Raw genomic sequence first — 21,311 nt, 5'->3', positions numbered from 1 at the left:
GGCGACGTACATGTATTACTTTACATAACCATCTGTCAAAAGTGGAAATGCAACTTAAATATTTTACTAAGGAAAACTGTCAGCACCACAGGCTAATATTTGCTAAAAATAACTGCCCTGTATGCAGATTTATTGTATGTGAAAGATGCCTTGGAAACAGTTGAAGAATCTGCCACTTTTCACTCTTTAAATAAATTGTATGATCTCCATATACTGAACATTTTATATGTAAATCCATATTCTGCAAACTAATTACCACAGTTATGGTAAGTGTGGGATAAAAAGGATGCATTATTTTCTAAAATAAATTCAAGCCGCCAAGTCCTATAAAAGGGAAAAAGTCGAAGGGTAAATTTTAAAATGAGTACCCTAAAATTTAGCTTACATTTGTCCCGTCAATTGTGTTTTCATTTGACAAATTTTGTGATAAGATAAAAAGATAAAGATAAGATAAAATTAAACATGTGTGGTCCCAATGAAAGAAGACAGAGCTGTTACACTGATTACATTACATCAAATGATACAGTATTACATTCTAGCAGTGGTTTTGTCACGCTGAGGCATAAATAAAAACTAAAATAAAAAAAAATCAACTCAGATATAGTAACAGTTCAACACCATACAGTATAACATCATATAAAACTGTATATGTGGATCCCAATCTACATTTTCCAACATACAGCACTGTACAACTGAATGCCTTAGCTATTCGGCTGCCAGCATTAATATAGTGTTACATGAGATGCACAGGAGGGAATGTGTAACTGTAAAGGAAATAACTGAAATTTTGTAAAAAAGTTGCTTGATATGACAGCAGTTTCCAGTGTACACATTTTCTCAAGACTTTGCTTTTATCATCAGGAGCAACGAGTGCCGCATGTAATCCTGGGCATGACAAGTTGACAGTGGATCAGTCAACTTACTTGGTAAGTGTTTATAACCTTGTGTTTAGCACCAAATTCAGAGGCAAAAAGCATCCTAGTTTTCAACTATGTTACATTATTCTGACTCTCGACTCTGCAGGCTTCTCTGTCTAGCATTGTTTCACATAATGAACAGATTTATTAAAAATGTAATGTTTTCGTTAGCCAATGTATTAGGTTGTCAATACAACCTACATAGTAGAATGGTGTAGTATGTATTAGTATTTTTAATACATAACCATTTACTTCCACCCTAGCTACATCGTGTTTAGCAGTAATGAAAACAAGAGTAATGTTGGTACTCAATAGCACAATGATCCGATGCTGTACCACAGCCTGATGATATACTGTAAATTCTAGACTTGACTGTGAATAACTGTTCTTTATTTTACAGTCCTAATTTTAAAATGTGTGTTATTAATACACAATTATTATCTGCAGGATGATGATGGAGAGGCAGTGAACTATGCAGCACTAAATTTCTCCACAAGAAAAGTGAAAAAAGTGAAGAATAAGAGAGAGTCGCCACCAGAGTGTGTGTACTCTGCTGTGAGAGCAGACTTCCACACACAGCACCACCCGTCTCGGTAGACAGAGCAGGGTCTGCATGCAAAACAAAGCCCAAGTCTTTTCATAGAGCTTCGGCTTAGCTCTGCTTTTAATGTTTTTAATAAATGCCATGCCGTTAATTATTTATTAATATTTTGGTTTAAAAAAGCCCTTCTCTGGCCGTTTGGCTTCGCTCGGAGGAAGGTTTCGAAGGCATCACACAATCTGGCACAACTCATAAAGTCTCACTGTATGCGAACGACCTGCTCCTGTACATCTCTAACCCAGCCGTCTCGCTCCCTGTGATTTTAAACATTCTGGAACCTTTCGGTGTGTTTTCCGGCTACAAGCTTAACTATCAGAAAAGCATGCTCCTACCGATAAATTCTCTGGCTATGCAGCTCCCACGCTCTTTATCGTCGTTTAAGTGGGCAGAGGACGGGTTTCGCTACTTGGGTTTTTTATTACAACAACCGTTGCAGACATGTTCCGCAAAAACTTCTTACCTCTGGTCGAAAAAACTGAAAGTGATTTTGACCGCTGGTCGGTCTTACCGCTCTCCCTCGTGGGCCAGATAAATTTAATTAAGATGGTTGCCCTCCCCAACTTCCTTTACCTTTTCCAGCATATCCCTGTACTTATCGCTAAATCTTTTTTTCGACAAGCTGGACACAGCAATATCTAAATTTCTTTTTCTTTTTCTCTTTCTTTTTTTTTCTTTACATTTGGAGAGGGCGAGTTCACACCTTCCACTGCGGTCGGTCCTCTGCTCCCAACTCCCTCTGCCTTCAACATCTGGGGGTACATGCCTGATTGTATCCCTCTCGCTCAAGATCTGGACTCAGGTTAAGAAAAACTTTGGCTTAAAGGGCCCTTCCGTCTTGACCCCACCGCTTAAAAACCATGTCTTTACACCTTCAAGTTCAAATCTGGCATTTAGGGCCTGGCACAGTAATGGCATCGTCAGTGTCAAGGATGGCAGTCCTTCACAGAGCTCTCTTCCCTTTATGGTTTGCCTTAGTCACACCTCTTTTGCTTTTTCCAGATTAGAGACTTTGTCAAGAAGACATTCCCCCACTTTCCAAACCACCCCCCCAAAACCCTGTCGGACTCCCTCCTGGCGATAGACCCCAACCGTAAGAAATTAGTTTTTGTATTATACGATTTACTAAGCTCGGCCTCTGTGAACCTTCGTACTTTGACAAAAGTCGCGTGGGAGGGCGACCTGAACTTAACTATTACGGACCAACAATGGGACCTAGCTCTGGCTATGGTTCACTCTTCCTCCGTATGTGCTCGGCATGGCCTAATCCAATGCAAGGTCCTTCATGAAGTCCACCACACAAATGCAAAATTGTCTAAAATATACTCCACTGTCCGGGACGCCTGTAACAGGTGTAACCAGTCCTCTGCCAACCATACTCATATGTTCTGGTCTTGCCCTAAATTAACAACCTTCTGGATGGGCATTTTGACACCATGAGCAGAGCTTGTGATCACACTATCCCCCCTAACCCTTTGTCAGCCATTTTTGGCATTTCCCCTGACGCTGACCTCCCTGTAGCCCTGGCGTTTACATCTCTGCTAGCTCGGAGACTGATCTTGCTCGACTGGAGGCTCTCCCGCCCCCCTACACACGACCGCTGGATTAAAGAAGTGCTCGACAACCTGAAGCTTGAGAAGCTTAGATCATCTCTGAAAGGCTCTATCTCGACATTCCTAGAGACATGGAACCCTTTCCTAGAATTAGTTGACTCCCTCAGCTTATTTCCCGACTTGGAGGACTCAGTTCCGCCTAGACTGCTCCACTCAACGCCCCGCCCTTAATTTTTTTAATTTAATTTTTTTTCCTCCTCTCTATCTTCCTGCATTTCTCTTAATTTGTTTATATACTTGTTTATCTGTTTATTTTTTGTCTTTTGGATGTTGTGCACCCTTGCTAGTGTGTGTCTGTCTGTGTGTATGGGTCTGTGTTGTCTGTCCCTGTCTGGTTTGGACCTGATCTGGGTAGGGGATTTGGGGGGAATTGGCATGCGCTTTCTCCTATGCTTTGTTCACCACTGCCTGTATGATGTATGTCATTTGTTCTGAAAATTAAATAAAAATAGTTGGGGAAAAAAAATCCCTTCCTATAAGTCAAGTTCATCTTGTGACAAGTGTCTAGAGTATGCAAGAAGGTGAATGGTTGCACAGGTAACTGCCAAAGTGGGTGACTGAGAAAATCTTAAGTTGAAATAAAAAAACTATTTGCACATCAGTGCCTCAGGACAGAATATGTTAGTTTGCCATAGCCATTGAAAAATGGTTATGATTATTAGATCCAAGCTGGACTACACCCATCTAATTCCTGAGTTTGCTGTTAATAAAGTGACTACCATGCTATTCATTGTATGCATTGCACTTCAAACTGTATTCGTATATGTTGGCATACTTGACCAGACTTGAACCAGAGTAGCTATTTGTCTTGCAGTGTGGCTCATGTGTGTACATGTCTATGATCAGGGCCTTGCACACACACACACACACACACACACACTGCAACAATTGTTTTCTAACTGAAGTCACTCTGCATAGAAAAGGATATGAAGCGGCTGCAAATCATTCCGAAAGTGCCCCCTTATTAAATGGCACCAGACAGCTTTTGTGGCAAACCAAAAAGTGTTGTTTTTTTTGTCAGTGGTCAAGGTTCAAAAAGATCAAAAAACACTGTTAAATTATCATTATAATTGTGAGCAGATATTATACAGAAACATTAGTTCATAGAGGGAGCTAAATGAATCAATACAATATAAGAAGAAAGCAGATCGGCCCAGGCTGCTTTTCTTTCAGACATAGATGCTAAAAACAGCCACAGGCCTCGAGACACAATGACTCAGAAGCAGAAAAGACAACCTCTTATGACTAATACAAACTAGTCAGTTGGTTTGTTAAATGTGCTGTAGGGAATAGTACCACTGAAGTACAGCACAATGCTGTGTAAAATACATTTTGTAAGTAAACAAAATCAAAATTATGTTTTGTTGACAAAAATGGCTGTTTATATTATCTTTTCAGATGGACACAGTTATTAAAAATATATTTTACATCAAAGGACCCAACACATAATTTAGGCATTGTGTTCTCTCCTGTTTAACTATTTTTGAGCTCTACACTGCATTTCAACAACTGACAGCTTCTGTCTTCATTATTTGGGCGTTAAGGCATTTGTGTGTGAACAGTATCACCTGCATATAAAATGATTATTGTATGAAAATCTGGTTATATGTTGCACTAATGTATTTTAATGGAATAATGGGAATAAATACATGTTCTGGTAATATACTAGTTTCATGAAAACAGGAATCTTTCCAAATCTTCTTAAATCTACTACTTTATTTCCACAAAAATGCAAAAAGCAATGCAGATTTTCTTCTTAAAAACAAAGCAAGTCCTTTTAGTGCCCCCTACAGGCTTTTCTGTGTTTTTACATCCACCACACCCAATTAGTATGAACTGAATTTGTGATTTTTTTTCCCCTGGATATCACTACTGTCAGAATATCATTTTATTTACCAGTATAAATGGTTAGGAAAATATATTGAATGATCATAGTTAAATATGGCTCTTACATATCGTGGTGTATTGTGGTCATACAGACATAGATCAAGTGTGTTTTATGCACCAACGTGGTTTGCTAAAATTATGAATCATTTAATTACCCAAAATTTCAAATGGTCAAATAACAGGAGAAACTGACATGCATTCACTTTATCCACCTTTATTGTACCTACACAGAGACAAAATATAAAGGCTTCCTGCGTTGTGGTCTCTAGCTGCATAACTTTTTTGGTCTTTCATTATGACTGCAGCAGCATATCCTGTCATACAGTTCACTAACCCGCACCATAACTCTGCCTTCCACTGTTAATGATGAAAACAATAGAACTTCCCAGTTGTGACTTAAATCACAGTCACATTGCACGTTACATTAGAGCCACATCATATTCAGAATTACTTAAAAAGTTTGGTAGAACTTAGGTCTTTCTAGAAATATTCATGTTAAATTAATGTTTTCAGAGGAAAGGACTAAAAATAACCTAGTTGAAAAATACAGAAAGTGTGATTGCAGTATAAATGGAGACAATGCACTGTTTTACAACATTTATACTCTACATAAATGGAACAAAATGCACTGTTTTAATGCAATCAACTACTTTTGCATGTAAGCATAAGAACAAAACATTAAGGCAAGATATACATCATATGCACAACACTACCTAACATCCACATATAATAACAGACTTTATCTTTAAACAGAAAAACATCAACAGCCACAAACAGTCCACTAATCCATGCTAATCCAACCCAAAAGCCCTGACTGCGGTGTAGATCCTCTCTCTCTCTGCTGCTTTTGCATCCCTCGTTCCACCACTGCCAGTTTTCATCACAGTAAAAACGACAGCAGAATAAATCCATGCGTCTTCATCTCTCTGAGGAAATGTATCGCAAATTGTGTTAGATGACAAATACCAATCAATGTAAATCATAACTTTCTTTGATAACTTGATTTTACCGTTAAATTTCTTTTTGCAACATTTTCTTGCAGGGAAACAGCAGCTACAAAATCAATAGATAAAAATAAAAAACGATGCATTAGTTTAGAATCAGTTTTGTCACAACACTAATGATATTAGCATTACCTATGTGTGATACAGTGAGGTAACATATTACCTTTATTATTGCAATAACCACACTTGTTCTTCTTGATTGCGTTAATAAGGACGGATATAACGATCACACTTATAGCCAAGACGGCACACAGCAGAAGCAGAAATGTATTGTCCATCTGTATAATACCAGAAGACCACACGCCGGTTCCTGAAACATGAAAAAGAAACACAAATGACATTTAGTAAAAGTAAATAACAAATGTATTTACACAAAATACATTCCACAAATATTTGCTTACACTTGATCTGTACGGATTTCATTTGACTTCTAATCAAGACTAATCAACACTTAAAGATGCAAACGTCCTTATCAAACTATTAAGTTAGGCACACAGACTTGTCAGTGGGTTATTGTATGATGTACAGCAAAATACTGTTCAAACCCACAGAACCCTTTTCCTTTCCTTCCTATAATTAGTGTAGGAAAAAGGTCTTGGGTTGAAACAATCCAATACAGAATATACAGTTGTCAAAGATGATTTTTTTCAACCTTAAAAGAACTTAAGGTAGCAATAAAAGGGAGACAATGGGTTACAGTTACCTTCAATGTCCAGTTTTGTTCCATCTCCAAATAATATCTCTCCACATGTGGCTACAGCACAGTAGTAAGTCCCGGCATCAGAGGAGCTGACGTTCTTGGAGAAGCGATAAACACAACTCCTCTGAGTGTCAGATATCTTATCACATCCATCATGTCCATTTTCATCAGTGTAGATGATGTGTGGATGAGATTTATGTGATCGAACTCCAAACCAGTGCACACTGTGTTCACCTGGACAGGACTTCTTCTCAGAGTCGGAGAGGACTGAACACTGGAGAGTGACAGAGTCTCCTGGATGAACTGGATCAGATACTGTTGGCTGCTGAACAACAGTATAGTTTGATGTCCTCTGAGTGTTTCCTACAAAATACAAATGGAAAATGTTAAAGGTTGTCTGCATCATGTAGTATAGGAAGCAGAGTTAGAACATCTAGTCTAGTGACAATACACAGACATGCATTACCTTTTAAGGACAGATAGGTGCCACTAAACTGATCCGTACTCCAGGAAGAGAATGCACAGTGATACAATGCCTCATCTTCTTGGATTGTCTTCAAAATGGTCAGAGAGCTCATGGTTGTAGTATGGTTTGCATTAAATCGTGAGGGAGGAAATCCTTGTTCAAACATAGGATTTGTAGTGCCTTTTATCAGCGTAATAATTAATGTAAGAGTATCACCAAAACTCTGTTTGTACCACTTGATTCGTGTATTGCTATACTCCGAATCAGGTAAAACACATGTGAAGGTCGCAGGTTTGCCAAGTTGGACTGTGGTCACTGAGATCAGTGCATCTGGATTAAAAAGACAATGGAGAGTATATAATTGGTATTGCATAATAATAATTAAATAATTAAAATGTTTGTTCTACAGCATGTTTCAAAACCTAGGTTACAAAGTTCTTTACAAAAGATAAAATAATAATAATAATAATAATAATCCATATGCATAATATGATATTACCAAATGAAGAAAGAACATACTATATTACATGCATTTAAATACAGAAAATGTATTTATTAAACTACAACTAGATACATAAAGTTGCTTTGAGTTTGTTTAATTCCAAACCAACTATTAAGAGAAAGGTGGCCATAATTTGCTAACAACTTCAAATTAAATATTTAAAAAAAAAACTTTTTCTGACAAAACACTCAAATAATAAATTATTTGGATAGAGTTAAAGAGCACTTACATCCCTGATGGAGAAGAAGCAGTGTTATCCATAAAATGACCATCCTGATTGACTGTTGTTGCTTGATCTTTGTTGGTTTTTCAGAAAGCGCACCACTACCTTATATTATCACCTTTGCAGTTAAGGTGATTTGATAAGATGGTGTTGATGGGTCAGACTGTCACAGTGGGGAGGTCTCAAAAGTAGGCTACATTTCCTGTCACATTATGCAACCTCAATCCCTTTAGGTTTTGTGGTCCATTTGAATGGCAGAGAGCAATGCTCTTGATTCAATATTGCTGCCTTTTGTCCAGTCAAGGTCTACAGTGACTCACATTGTAAATGAAAGTTGAGCTTACAGGTAAATAATCCATATTGCATCATCAGCATTACACAAATAAGTAAACAAGACTAGCAATGCTAGCTGCTCTGTGAGGCAGTATTTACACTAAGGTCAGTATTTGAACATACAATGACAATGCTAACATGCTGATTTCAAGCAGGTTTAATGTTAACCATCTGGTCACCATCTTAGTTTACTGTTTTAGCATGCTAGCAAAAATCTAGCTAATCAAGTTATTAGGAGTAACCCTCAGGGGAACAAAATCTCATGACAATCCATCAGATAGCCGTTGTGATATTTCAGTCTGGACAAGGCGTATTGTATCACAGTATGATGGAGGGAAGTAGCTGCTTTCAAATACAACGTGTGGTTGCTTCGTAACCCACTTTCAGTAAGGAAATGGCTGTATGTAGGAAGTAGGACCCAGGCAGAAGAACACAGCTCTGTTTTATGACATTTTTGTTTTCTGAGAATTGTTAAGAAAATCCCCACAGCCGAGAAGAGTTGCCTTCTTAACACACAACCTGCATTAGACTTCTCTTAGAATTGGACTGACACTTTACTTTTTAAATTTTCTTAGTTGTTTCGTCTGCACCAGAGTTCTATGACTGCATTCCAAGCAGCCTATAAGCTGCACCACAAGGGACACAACATCATGAATTTGTTAAAATGCTTAGAACAACTTTCTGTTACAGTAAATCCAGTGTCCAAAGGTTAAGATTTTACTTGTGGTGGTGGGTGGCGCAGGATGTGATGGCTGGGTTCAGTAATAAACTAGTCAAAGGTTTATAAACTATTCATTGAAAACAATGACTACATAACATTAACAAATCATTTAGAAAGAAATAACTATTTACATATAACCAGTGGCGGGCCGTGTATTTTACACCTGGGCCTTCAGTACTAATCTACCAATAACCTCACCATGACACTAGGGCGTTATCGTGTGGAATATTGATTTAACACAAGGCTCAACACCTAGAGTTTCAATGCACTATTGCAGAGACATGAATACACAGTGACTGCAGCCATCACTTTCACGCAGTATGGCAGGATGCTGCATCACATATAGTCCAAATTAATGTAATTACTAAAGTAACAAAAACAAACCCACAACAACCAGTCACATTTACTCATACGACAACCACAAACGCACACAAAAAAATACAAATAACACAATTAGGAATCAACAGGCTTCCCCACAAATTCCAGCCAAGCTGCAGGGGCTCAACACACATGCCCCATGCACACACAAGGGCACAGCGGCCACTGACACTACTCAAACCTTTAACACTAGCAGCAACAATCTACAGCAAGCAGTAATAGCTAGATTTGATTAAAATGCAGAAAAATCCATTAAATTTAACAAATTTGATTGGATAAAAGCTCTAATTTATGAGATGCACTGGAAGCAGCACAACCGAGGAAGAGAGTAGCAATGAAATTACAGTAATAGATGCTTGGGAACGGCATATATATATAATTGTAAAAAATATAATTCTTATATATCTTGGCCAGCAGAGAAGGCCTTACCTGCATATAACAAATTGGACTAAAAGAGGATAAGGATACAGATCAAGTGTAGCCTTTGATGTGCTTGGTCAATTATATCTGGTTGGTTTGTCAAATGTTATGGTTTAGCAGATACAATACCTGATTACCCAGAGTCCAAATGTTATATAACAACTTACCCTTAAAACTATACTATGATCCATACAGTTATGTTATTATAAATTTCAACACTGTCTCCTAACTTCTGTTATATCATATAAGAAGAAGAAAAGTTAATTCTTGTTCATTTTGTTTGTTAGATCGTTTTTGCAGTGTTTTTGGGATCCTAAACATTCTGTTTTGTACTGTACATGTCCCGTGTTGCACTCATTAAGATCTCATCTGAACAGATTTCTGTCATTCAAACAACTCGGAGTTGTAATTTAAAACTTTTACAGCCAACTTAATAAAATGATAGGTTTGATTTGGGTTAGAGTCCATATGGGCACGAGGAACGAGAACTGAAGGTTCAGTTAACAACGATTAGCTCTGTTTAGCAGTTAGCTCAGGTTAGCTCCAGTTAACTCCATTAAAAAGATATGGAGTGGAGCAGACTGCCGTGGAGAGGGTGAATACCAGACTCTGATAAATGACGTTCGGGTCCAGCAGCATGCTACTACTAACGATAGCCTCTGAGCCTAAGGCCGGTTACACACTGCCTGCGTGGCGTGAGCGTGGCGTGAGCGTGGCGTGAGCGTGGCGTGAGCGTGGCGTGAGCGTGGCGTGAGCGTGGCGTGAGCGTGGCGTTTCTGTTGCGTGTCAGCTGTGTGGATTCTTCTATGTCTTTACACATCAGAAACGTCTCTGACGCAGCGCTGCTGTTGCTAGCCTTGTCTGGACACACAATGTTTCCCATTGATAAAATGAAATACCATGTTAAACATAAATATAGACTGATTTGATTACAGCAAAGACAACGTTGGCAGTATTGACGGCAAAATAGGCTACAGAATATTTCGTTCTGTATTGACAGGTGCAGTATTAGAAAATCGATTTTTTTTTAAATTACATTTATATCTGCATTTATATCAAAACCTAGACCCTTTCAAACATAAACATGTCATTTATTAATATGTATTCGTGTCTAAACGACATATAAACATCTTTTCCTATTCTATTTTGCCTGAAACTTAAACCTTAACCATAGATGTGGCAGATGAGGAAATACTCACTGGTCTGTTGGACTTATTGAGTATGTTCTCCTGCCATTAGGGAATGTGGTGAAAGCCAGACAGATTTGGTGTGAAAGCCCATGTGTTTTTTTAGAAATTGTAGTGGCTTTTGCAGTGGTGGAAGTAGTCAGATCTCCTACTGTACTTTAAAGCAACACTGGAGAACTTTTCTCGCTTCGGTCCCCCTACAGGTTGGAAGCAGAATTGCCCATCACATTACATTATGCAAGTTTGCCAGATCGGGTAACGCAAGCTGTAGTTCCAATGAGACAACCTGTAGGGGGACCAAAGCGGGAAAAGTTCTCTAGTGTTGCTTTAACTAGAAATACCACAGTGTAGAAATACTCATACTTAGAAGAAAAAGCCCTACATACAGAACTATACTTAAGTAAAAGTACACAAGTATTAGCATTAAAATATACTTACACATACTCATTATGCAAAATGGCCTTTGTCAGAATGATACCCATTACATCATTGGGTTATAAATATTGATACATTTATGTGTAAGCATCACTTATGTTGCAGCTTGTAAAAGGTAGAACTAATATTACTTTAATCTGCTGGGTAGCTACATCTATAATAATACATCAGCATTGATTAGTTGGTTACAATTTGTTTTAGTAAACAGTATCTGCAAAGTAACTGAAACAGTTAACTAAAAGTAAATGTGAACAGCTTCAGTTATGCCACATAATAAATGTAATGGAGTAAGACGTACAGTATTTGACTCTAAAATGTAGTGGAGTAGAAATATAAAGTAACCAAAAATGGAAGTCAAGTAAGGGATACATTTTTTTAATCCAGTCATTGTCAGTTATTTGTCCAAGAATGTTCTCATTTTGCCTTTGGTGACATACAAAGCTTAAAAATACATTTTCCACATTAAAGGTTAAACTTTCTATGATGTAAAGAGACAGAACGCATAGGAAACACTTCTAATTTAACCTTGCAAAAAAGCCCATCAGTATATCATATACAGTATATCCATATTGACTTAAAATGTAAGATAAAACAAATAAAACACAAATCAATAAAAAAAATAAAACAAAAGTCAATAGACATAAATATCTGGTTTAAACATACACAGTAACTGGCATTTGTATGTCACTCCAGTGAAAATATTTGCCATATAACAGGACATTTTATGCTGCTAAATATCTGCCACAGGCTGTACCATTCAAGCATTAAACAAACAATAATTAGGACCTACGGTGTATATGTTGCTGTTCCTACCCCAAAACCCTGACATCAGTGTAGATGCTCTCTCCCTCGACTGTAGTTGCATCTCTCCTGACACTCCTGCCAGCTTTCCCTCTGGTGAAGTTTGGCACAGAATAAACCAATGAGTCTTCATCTGTCTGTAAAAATACATGGCAAAACATTATTAGATGGAAGCTGTCAACATGAATGCAACTAAACATCTTGTCTTTAAAATGACTCACTTGTTGACTTTGTTGATCACCAGTAGATGTTGCATTTGTTTGCAGGACCGCAGCAGCAGCTGAAATATAACATGACAAACTTTGAAAAACAATCATAAGGATACACAGGATTTTATCATATTTTGATAATCAACGATGTATAGACCAAAGAGACATGGCACTAATGTTTGAGTAAAATCAACTAAATCAATGTGTGATAGAGTGAAGTAAGTTTTATTACCATTACAACAATTGAACTTTTTTTTCTTGATGGTGTATACCAGTAAGGCTACAACAGTCAAACTTGTAGCCAAAGCAGCACACAACAGAGACAGAATTGTATTGGCCCGCTGACAATCGCCAGACGACATGTTGGCTGCTGAAATGAGAAAAAGAGTTAAACTGTAAAAGTTAAGTATATCATTAATCTTTGTTTACCTTTTGGTAAAATGATAAATATTTACTTGAAAATGATCTTTAAGGATTAAGCTTGACTTCTAATAGATTAAATATGCAATATGGCGGTTACCTTCAATGTCCAGTTTTGTTCCATTTCCAAATAATATCTCCCCACATGTGGCCACAGCACAGTAATAAGTCCCAGCATCAGAGGAGCTGATGATTTTAGAGAAGTTGTAAACACATTTCTGTGGAGAGTAAGCCTCAGGACTCTTCTCACATTCATCACCACGGTTTCTGTGAGCGTATATTAAACTGGGATGAAATTCACTTGATCCGGCTCTGAACCAGAACACACTTTGTTCACCTGGACATGTTTTGTCTGAGTCTGAAAGGACTGAACACTGAAGAGTCACTGAGTCTCCTGGGCGGGCTGGATCAGATGGAAAGTCTTGAATGACGGCAGTGATATCAGGTTCTGGTGCTGGGAAATTTCCATGATATAATAAGAATGTTTGGTAACTACTCAAGTACATTACTTATTCAAAGTTAGGGAATGAAACCAAATGATGCCACCAACCTTCGATATAAAAGAGTTTTGTACAGTAAGCTTCAATGTTCATAACTGAAGTTGGAAATTAAATATTGGGTATGAACAAGGTAAATATGGCTCTACTTACCTTTCACTTTCAGAGACGTTTTATTCAGAAATGTTGTTTGTAGTTCAACCACTTGTTCACAGTAGTAAAATGCAGTATCACTCAGCTCTGTTTTGGTAATATGTAGAACAAATGTCCCAGGCTCTTGTTTTGCTGTAATGCGAGGAGTTTTATTAACGTTGCCATTATCAAATGTGTAAGTGGCTCCTAACATTTCAGGAAAGTTTCCAGCAACAACTCTAATCCAAAATAAGTATCCTGACAATCCAGACGGGCGGCTACATGTTAGAGTCACATCTTCTCCAACACAAACAGTCTTTGTCACAAAACTTTGGTCGTCTGTGCATCCTGTAAAGCAAATTGAATATGATGCATTTACCAAAGTTGCCATAAGAAGGTGACAATAATTGAAACTTAACAGGAGTAAACTGAATTTTGTACACATACTTACGCCCCATTGTGAAGAAAGCTACGCAAAATAGGATCAGCATTTTCAGGTTAATCCACTTGAGACTGCAGTTAATTCAGATCGTACCACAGGATGATTAATCTTAACCATAGGTCTTAACGCAAGTATCGAATGGGAAGTAACAGATTCAAAACAATCTGATTGGTCTGTCGTGTTGGTTTGCAGTGTCCCACCAAAGTTGAAACTATCTCAACCAAGTATTTCTAATCTGCAAACATGACAGCACCAGCAGTGTGGTTTTGACATTGCGTGTCATAAAAACGCATGATTCATCGCTTTAATTAACACACACAAAAGTGTGGTATGAAAAGAAATAAAAAAGAAACAAAATGATGTACTGAAATGTGATAATGTTCATAAGATTTGCCCCTTTGACCTTTTACTCAATACAAGAAGCCTGTTTTGTCAATTTCTGAGTTTCAGTTTAACAGAAAAGATAACTGAAACTCGATCCTCCTTTAGAGTTTTGAAATTAATCATTGCATGGACGTGGACGATTCTGCATCGATGCAGTGACAGACCATAATCGATTACTTGTTGATTTTCCGGTCGCTGCTTTTTTTGTTTTTGCCCTTTGTCTTTTGTCTGCTGTGTTTAGACTCTACAGACGCTAAATTCAGGAAGTGTCTTTTTTAATTGCAGATACAATAAAAAAGGGTAGTTCATATATATGTGACTGCTTGAATTTGTTGATGAAAACCATGTGTAGCAATAAATAATGAGGAGGTGACGCATCGTGATATCGAATCGGATCGTTGACAGGATAATCAAATCGTGAGACCAGTGAAGAGTCACACCCCTAATACATACATGTTACTTATATATTACTTTTGATTAAAGCCACTTGATGTGCTTTTAGTCCTTTTGTTTTTCTATAGTTGCATTTCATTTGTATGTACTACCTTGCATCATCTAGGTTGATTTTGGTAGTTACTTTCTGGCTTTCCAGGTTGGATATCCGTGTATCCCTTTGTAATAACAGTTTTTCTCACTCTTTACTCTGCTGCTATCTTCTGGTACAGGTTGATTCAAACTAATCAAAATTTTTGTTGACCGGTTCTGTCTTAGATTTTGTGCTCTGTAAACATTTGTGTAATTTTAATATCATTTGAAAAAACTTGTGCACGATGGTGCTACCCATGTACCGGTAACTGACTGGTTAGTAGTGAATCCGGGTCCACTGAGGGGGTCTGATAAGAACCAAACAAGTGTCACTTCTTAATTATCCTTTATTGCCACACAATCAACACACACTCATTTCTCCAACAGTATGTGGATGCCTACATGGATGTGGTTCTTAAATGATACAAAGTAAATACTGTATAACTTAATTACAAACAAACCATTAACATTAAATCCCAAATTAAATAGACAGCATTCAGTATTTCTGTATATCTAAATCCAGTTATGGGCATATGGGCTAACAGTTAACATAGAAACGAATCAGACATACATTCAAATGCCCTCTGTAAACAGACAGTATTACCATGGCTATGCTGCCGCCTGCTGGTAGGGGCAGTAAATTACAACTTGAACCACTTTCACTTAACTACGGTGCCGTGAAGTCTACTCAATCAGATCTCCGTGATCTGGGTAACGACAGTACAGTGGAACGTTTGCCTTTACCAGAACGACAGTAATAACCTAATATACCATCATTACTGAGATTAAACTACATTCTCGGTTATATTTGCACTGAATAAAGTATTCAATAAACAGAAACATAACTCTTTCAGTGCACATGAACAGATGCGCAATATTAGCTCACACATAAAATAGCACACATAAAATCGTGAATTAGCCTACTGTTGCTAACGTACATTCACAGATCCTACATAACATCGTCCGGTACCCACAGGACATCAGACTTACTTATTGATGCACGCACACAGTAGCCTAGTGTCCACAAATTTAGTCCAATGAGGAGAGAAAAGAAAAGTGTGGTAGCGTTCCACGTTAACGCCTCTCTTTCTCTGCTCAAAGTGATGGTCTTTTTCACATCATTAGGCATCTAAATACAAATAATGGGGGTTGTAGTTAAGGATGTAACATGCTTTTTTATTTTACTTTTTACAGCACATCTTTGCTGGTAAATTGTTTAATGGAGCAATTTGTAAAATCAGGTGTATTACATGTCATATTTACTATGTTGCCTACAAAGGATAATTAAATAGTTTGATTGATTAGGTGATGTACTGTAAGACACTAAAGAGTTTTTCATGGTTTGGAACATTTTGTATGATGGTATAATGAGAACAAATGAAAGCAGTGTCTAAATTTGGCAAATTACATACTGTTTCTGTGGAGGCTGACCCATTCAGACTTATTTTAGTGTCAGTTTTAGTAGGAGCTTGGATAAAATACTACAAGTAATTATCTTTCAATACCCCTGTTGACTGTGGCAGTTTCTTTCAGGACTTTGATGTCTTTATAATAAACACAAATGGTTCCATCACTTAATAGTGCTGCCATCTTTTGGCATAATTAGAAAGGGAAGGCAGAAGGTTCATTCAAACTGATTTAAATGTTTGTTGATCACAGTTCAGTTTCAATTTTGGAGAAGCCTTGAACCCAGTGGACTGTCAACATTCCTCTAATCACAGTATGATCAAACAACAAAATAATGCACTTTGGCTGTGTCGCAGTTCAAAGAACGATTATTGCAGGGTTAGGCTAAGGGTATTTTATTTTAAGTTTTTTTGGGAGGGCCCCTTGTTTTTTTCCCTCAGTCTATTTTAACCCTCCCTTGCAATACTTAAATAAAAAAAGATAAAGTAGTTATATCAAAAATACCTCTTTCATGTGCGCTATGTCACAAAGGTGAATTGTATATACAGAGGATCTTATTAGTGATAACTGATCGAACATGTGTAGTAAAGCGAGACTAACCTTTAAAGTCGCTCCTAAAAACTTTGCTGTGGCTTATAGAAAAGGGTCAGTGACCAATATAAACATTGTCAATGATCTGTTATTCACAACTACACTGTAAATTATTGCATGACTATATTAAAAAAAAACACACAGCTGTAAGATGTCAAATGCATTTTAATTGACAAGAGACCGAAGTACACAGCTACTGTTTAATCAGTTTTCAAAGTGTATTATGTCTCTTTCGAAGTGCACAGGAAAGCCTTGTTCACATTTGATCGCAATTCTCCTGGTACGAGCTTGACCACGGTACTGACAGTGAGGATGCCTGGCCTGCTGGTTTTTCAGTGTACAGACAACGATGCTGAAAGGTTGGAGGCTTTTGGTCATCTCACCATATGGCTCTCCTGCACCACCACAAATGGTTTTAACTAGGTTGGTGCTGGCTTGGATGAAGGTATTGGTCTCCTTACACTCATTGCTGTTGGTTTTGGTGATGTCTCTACTTCGTATTTCATGGTCACATCTGGTAGCACTCATCTGCCCTTTGATATGCTGGACTATAAACTTTTTGTAACGAGGAGAAATGTTTGCATCCTGAGAGATCACAGTAGCAGAAAGCAGCAGCAAACAAGCAAATTGGATCCTCATTATTCCCTGGTAAAGAAAATGTGGGAAAAATGTTTTGTTAGAGAATGTATTGCAGCATAGGCGAGTACTGCAATATTTAAGCTATTATTATTGTCTCCCATATGCATTGAGGCTGTGGGTGTTGTAGCATTACCACTGCTAAATTATATTTAGCTTGACAACACTTGACAAGAGCTGTAAAAAAAATGAAATCTGAATACTGCTAAAAATTAGGCCTTATACATATATTTTTTTTATTTTATGTGTTGCAGACCTGCAGAGAAATCTGTAAAAAGCCCTTTGTAAACTCTTATTGACAGCTGGATAACAAAGAGAGTAAGAATAAAACAAAGCTTTTAAATATAATATAGAATGGTTAACAGTTATTTTTTCTTCCTAATTTTTGTTTAGTCCTTGCAGCTGAAACAGAGTAAGTAATCAATTAATAGATATGTTTTTAGCAAATTATACCCTTCTGTGTCATAAAAAGCATATTTACCTGAATCACGAACACAGTGACAGTGATGTCTGTGTAAATTGCTGAATCATTTATAGAATTTGTTTTGAACTTTGATTTCTTGGCCCAGCAACACAGTGGGAGGGGAATTCACATCGCAAGCTTGTTAAGTTGGCCAAAGTAAAAAAAGTGTTTTTTTTCTGTTTTGAGAAAATTTTGCAATAAAGCATTAGCAACAACACAACCTCTAGAATTTGACTACATCTGTCAATCCTGCACACAAGCCATTACAAGCCACATTTTTTACATGTCATGTAAGCGCATGATTCTAGTTCAAAAAGTCATCAATAACAATGATACAGTAGGAAAAGCAATGGGCTTGTCATGTCATTTTAACCTGATAGAACTTCTATAAACTTCAATCAATTAAATATCTTCTGCTGCAGTGCTGTTCCAATTATCTAAAACATGTTCTCCGAATTTTTGAAAAGGCACCTAGATATCATCACAAAATACATAATTGCAAAAAAGTTAAATTCTCCATAAACACAACTTGCAGTTAATAGTCATGAGGTTTTGGACAGAACGGGTGTAACTGCCTAGAGAAAAGGGCACCATTACAAGGGTACAACTGTGCACCTACAGGGTGTGCACTAGTCTATATCCTTGACGTTCCACTTTTTCATTTCACTCATTTATGCCGGATATCTGTGGCCTTGGGCTTCCTTTGTGTTGGCATTTTAAACTCCGGTCGATTTATTAAGACTATGGTTAACCTTTTCTCAGATTTCTGCAGGGTAAATCCAGACAGCTAGCTAGACTATCTTTCCAATCTGAGTTTTCTGTTGCATGATTAAAACAACTTTTAAATGCACACGTTCCACCAAAACAAGTTCCTTCCGAGCCGCGGCAACATGGCTTTTCTCCGGTGCTTAGCACTGCCCAAGACGATTGTGATTGGTTTAAAGAAATGCCAGGTAGGTTCCCACAGACCAAGTTCTGTAAAATATTTTGAAATACTTGGTTTTTTAATGCAGAATTATCATAGTTGCTAAATTCTGTAAACAAAGTCTTCTTTTTTTTTCTGCAGTCACAGATACGGCATTAAGGTTGCCTGTACTACCTTTGTAGGTGGTCCCACGCACTCGCTTAAAAACTAAAGGTGACTGTTCCTTTGGGATGGTGGCTCCGACTCTGTGGAACGCCCTTCCTATTAAGTTACGTTCTGCAGTCTCGGTTGATGCTTTTAGAAAGCAGCTGAATACACACTTGTTTAAACTCGCTTTTGTCCCATGTTTGTAACTTTGGGTTTTTAGTCTTTTAATCTTTTACTTTCATTTGTATTTATTTTTGCTTGCTTATTTACTATTTGGATCCTAATGCATTTTAACAAAATGTTTATCATATGAAGCACTTAGTGACTTTTTCTGCAAAAAGGTGCTATATCAAATCAACTTATTATTATTATTATTATTATTATTAATATTATTTTATCTCCCATGTTGACTCTGGTAGCTACTTTCTGACCTTCCAGCTTTGATAGCCTGTATATCCATTTTGTTTATAAAACACTTGATACAAATACTGTCGTCCCCTCTTCCTCTCTCTTTACACTGCTGCCATCTTTTGGTGAGAAACAGGTGCTCATGATCTAACAAAGGAGGATAAAGAAAACAGGTTCATAAAAATTATTCACAACATTTTATTTATTTGTAATGGTCATTTTTTTTGTCTTTTATGTTTTTAGTTTGATGTCTGCATTTCATGTCTTTTTTTCAGTTTTACTTGCTATTGTTTTCTGTTGTGAAGGACTTTGTGATGTCTGCTCTTGAGAGGTGATATGTTATTCAGTTGTCATTCCTTTTTTCATCACAATGTTACAATAGAAAATGCATGTTTTACTGCTGAGGGGATTTCACCAAAGTGAAGTGACCCATTTATCTACACAATGCCCTCCACTATTGTTGTGAAATTATGTGATTATAGCATTTTTCTAAAAAATGTTTGTTGAAAATGAAACAACCCAGGGGAAGAATTGTGTTGCTTTCAGGAGCTGTTGAGGATACTACCACCAGATGGCGCCCTGCTCTTATACAATGATTTGTATTATAAACGAGCACATATTGAATAACAGCAAAGCAAAAACTAAAATAATCAAGTAAACTGGTGAAACTAGTCTTGTAGCTCTTCTTTTTCTGCATCTCTAACCTCTCTAACCTAATTAGTCTTAGCCCTAAATGGCCAGCAGCCTTCGCCTGTCTGCCTAGCTGCTGCATGTGGCTTTGCTGTATGTTTCCAAGGCAGTTCACTTTTTTACAGTGCTGTGACAAGAAAGATAGAACTTTGCAGCCGGATTTCTGTTTATTTCAATATTTTATTAACATTTTTCAAACACCTAATACATCTACATAAAAAAGCCCTCCATGTGCTTAGCTATTCAATTTGCTACAAAAAAATATTTAAATAGTCTAATACAGTGGCAGTAAAAATGGTTTCTGAATGTGTCTAATTAAACATAAGGGAGACATAACAGATCTGACAGTTGTGGTAGAAAAGTGTCTTTCTTCTCTGTGAAGTAGAAGCTAAAGAACATCCAAATGGATAATGCTGGACCTATAAGATGCTGACAGGCATTGGGGAAGAGGTTCTACTTCAGTACAGCACAACTGATGAGCACGCAGCATCAATGGTCCAAGAGAATACAAAGGTCAGTAAATTGATGTTGAGGCAAGAAATAGAATTCAAGAAGAATTTTTTGGATTGGTTTGTATGGTTCTTTAGTTTCATTCAGCCCACTGAGGGGGTCTCTTCATGCAGCAGTTTGTAACAACCTGGATCACAACCACAAGTTAAGAACTTATCTTCGATCTGTTTTGCACGTCTAACCTGCAACATCCTGTGCAATATAGATCAGGTCTGTTCTGAGTAATTAGTCCTGGTGTTGGTCAGGTGCAAAAAAATGGCCAGCCACAGCTTTTGTGCAACTGCTGCATGTGGCTTTGCTCGTTTCCCAGACTGTTGTGTGCACATCACTTTTTACACAGTGCTGTGAGACTAGGCCGTTTAGAAATAAATTGTCATATCTACATTTTTGTACAGTAAATAATACTGACACAATTCTGATGAATTGTTTATTGTATACTTGTTTTATTTGAGCTCATGGGAGAAACAAAAGATCTGACTGTTGTGGCAGACAAATATATAAAAAAAGTGTGTGTGACATAAGCACCACTACTGTGTGTTCCATGTAACACACTGACCTCCTGGTATAACTACTATTAATAATATAATTTTTTTAAAGATTTTTTTTGGGGCTTTTCCCTTTATTCGATAGTGACACTGGATAGACGGAAATGTGGGAGAGAGATGGGGGATGACACGCAGCAAAGGGCCGAAGGTCAGACTCGAACCCTGGCCGCTGCAAAGGACTCAGCCTACATGGGG

General features: G+C 37.4%; 2 protein-coding genes across 3 annotated transcripts; both read right to left on the bottom strand.

The window, feature by feature from the left end:
- Positions 1-5,209: 5,209 nt before the first annotated feature.
- Positions 5,210-8,366, bottom strand: LOC116052501. The gene is made up of 6 exons (XM_031303257.2): positions 7,917-8,366; positions 7,186-7,515; positions 6,723-7,082; positions 6,183-6,329; positions 6,025-6,068; positions 5,210-5,941 (listed from the first exon to the last, which is right to left on the bottom strand). The coding sequence occupies exons 1-6, from the start codon at positions 7,957-7,959 to the stop codon at positions 5,807-5,809; spliced, it is 1,059 nt and encodes a 352-aa protein (XP_031159117.1). The 5' UTR covers positions 7,960-8,366; the 3' UTR covers positions 5,210-5,806.
- Positions 8,367-11,307: 2,941 nt separating this feature from the next.
- LOC116052503 (signal-regulatory protein beta-2-like) lies at positions 11,308-14,121 on the bottom strand. 2 transcript variants are annotated; one of them, XM_031303260.2, is made up of 6 exons: positions 13,895-14,121; positions 13,465-13,791; positions 12,915-13,268; positions 12,627-12,761; positions 12,407-12,465; positions 11,308-12,322 (listed from the first exon to the last, which is right to left on the bottom strand). In XM_031303260.2, exons 1-6 carry the CDS (start codon positions 13,932-13,934, stop codon positions 12,194-12,196), a joined length of 1,044 nt encoding a protein of 347 aa, XP_031159120.1. In that variant the 5' UTR covers positions 13,935-14,121; the 3' UTR covers positions 11,308-12,193. The 2 variants fall into 2 exon arrangements, with proteins under 2 accessions (XP_031159120.1, XP_031159119.1); XM_031303259.2 differs by having other exon boundaries at positions 11,312-12,322; positions 12,627-12,764.
- Between the last annotated feature and the right edge of the window lie 7,190 nt (positions 14,122-21,311).

This window comes from Sander lucioperca, chromosome 1 (genome assembly GCF_008315115.2).
Source record: "Sander lucioperca isolate FBNREF2018 chromosome 1, SLUC_FBN_1.2, whole genome shotgun sequence".
Taxonomy (NCBI): domain Eukaryota; kingdom Metazoa; phylum Chordata; class Actinopteri; order Perciformes; family Percidae; genus Sander; species Sander lucioperca.
The sequence above is the reverse complement of the archived record's forward strand: the minus strand, read 5'-3'. Positions and strand labels throughout refer to the sequence as shown.

Excerpts from the sequence above, each read along its gene's own strand:
- LOC116052501 (XM_031303257.2), bottom strand. The coding sequence starts at position 7,959 with ATGGTCATTTTATGGATAACACTGCTTCTTCTCCATCAGGGAT. Across the intron at positions 7,516-7,916 it reads GCTTCTTCTCCATCAGGGAT|ATGCACTGATCTCAGTGACC; the intron begins GTAAGTGCTCTT and ends TTTTTAATCCAG. Across the intron at positions 7,083-7,185 it reads CACCTATCTGTCCTTAAAAG|GAAACACTCAGAGGACATCA; the intron begins GTAATGCATGTC and ends TGTATTTTGTAG.
- LOC116052503 (XM_031303259.2), bottom strand. The coding sequence starts at position 13,934 with ATGCTGATCCTATTTTGCGTAGCTTTCTTCACAATGGGGC. Across the intron at positions 13,792-13,894 it reads AGCTTTCTTCACAATGGGGC|GATGCACAGACGACCAAAGT; the intron begins GTAAGTATGTGT and ends TTTGCTTTACAG. Across the intron at positions 12,466-12,626 it reads AAAGTTCAATTGTTGTAATG|CTGCTGCTGCGGTCCTGCAA; the intron begins GTAATAAAACTT and ends GTTATATTTCAG.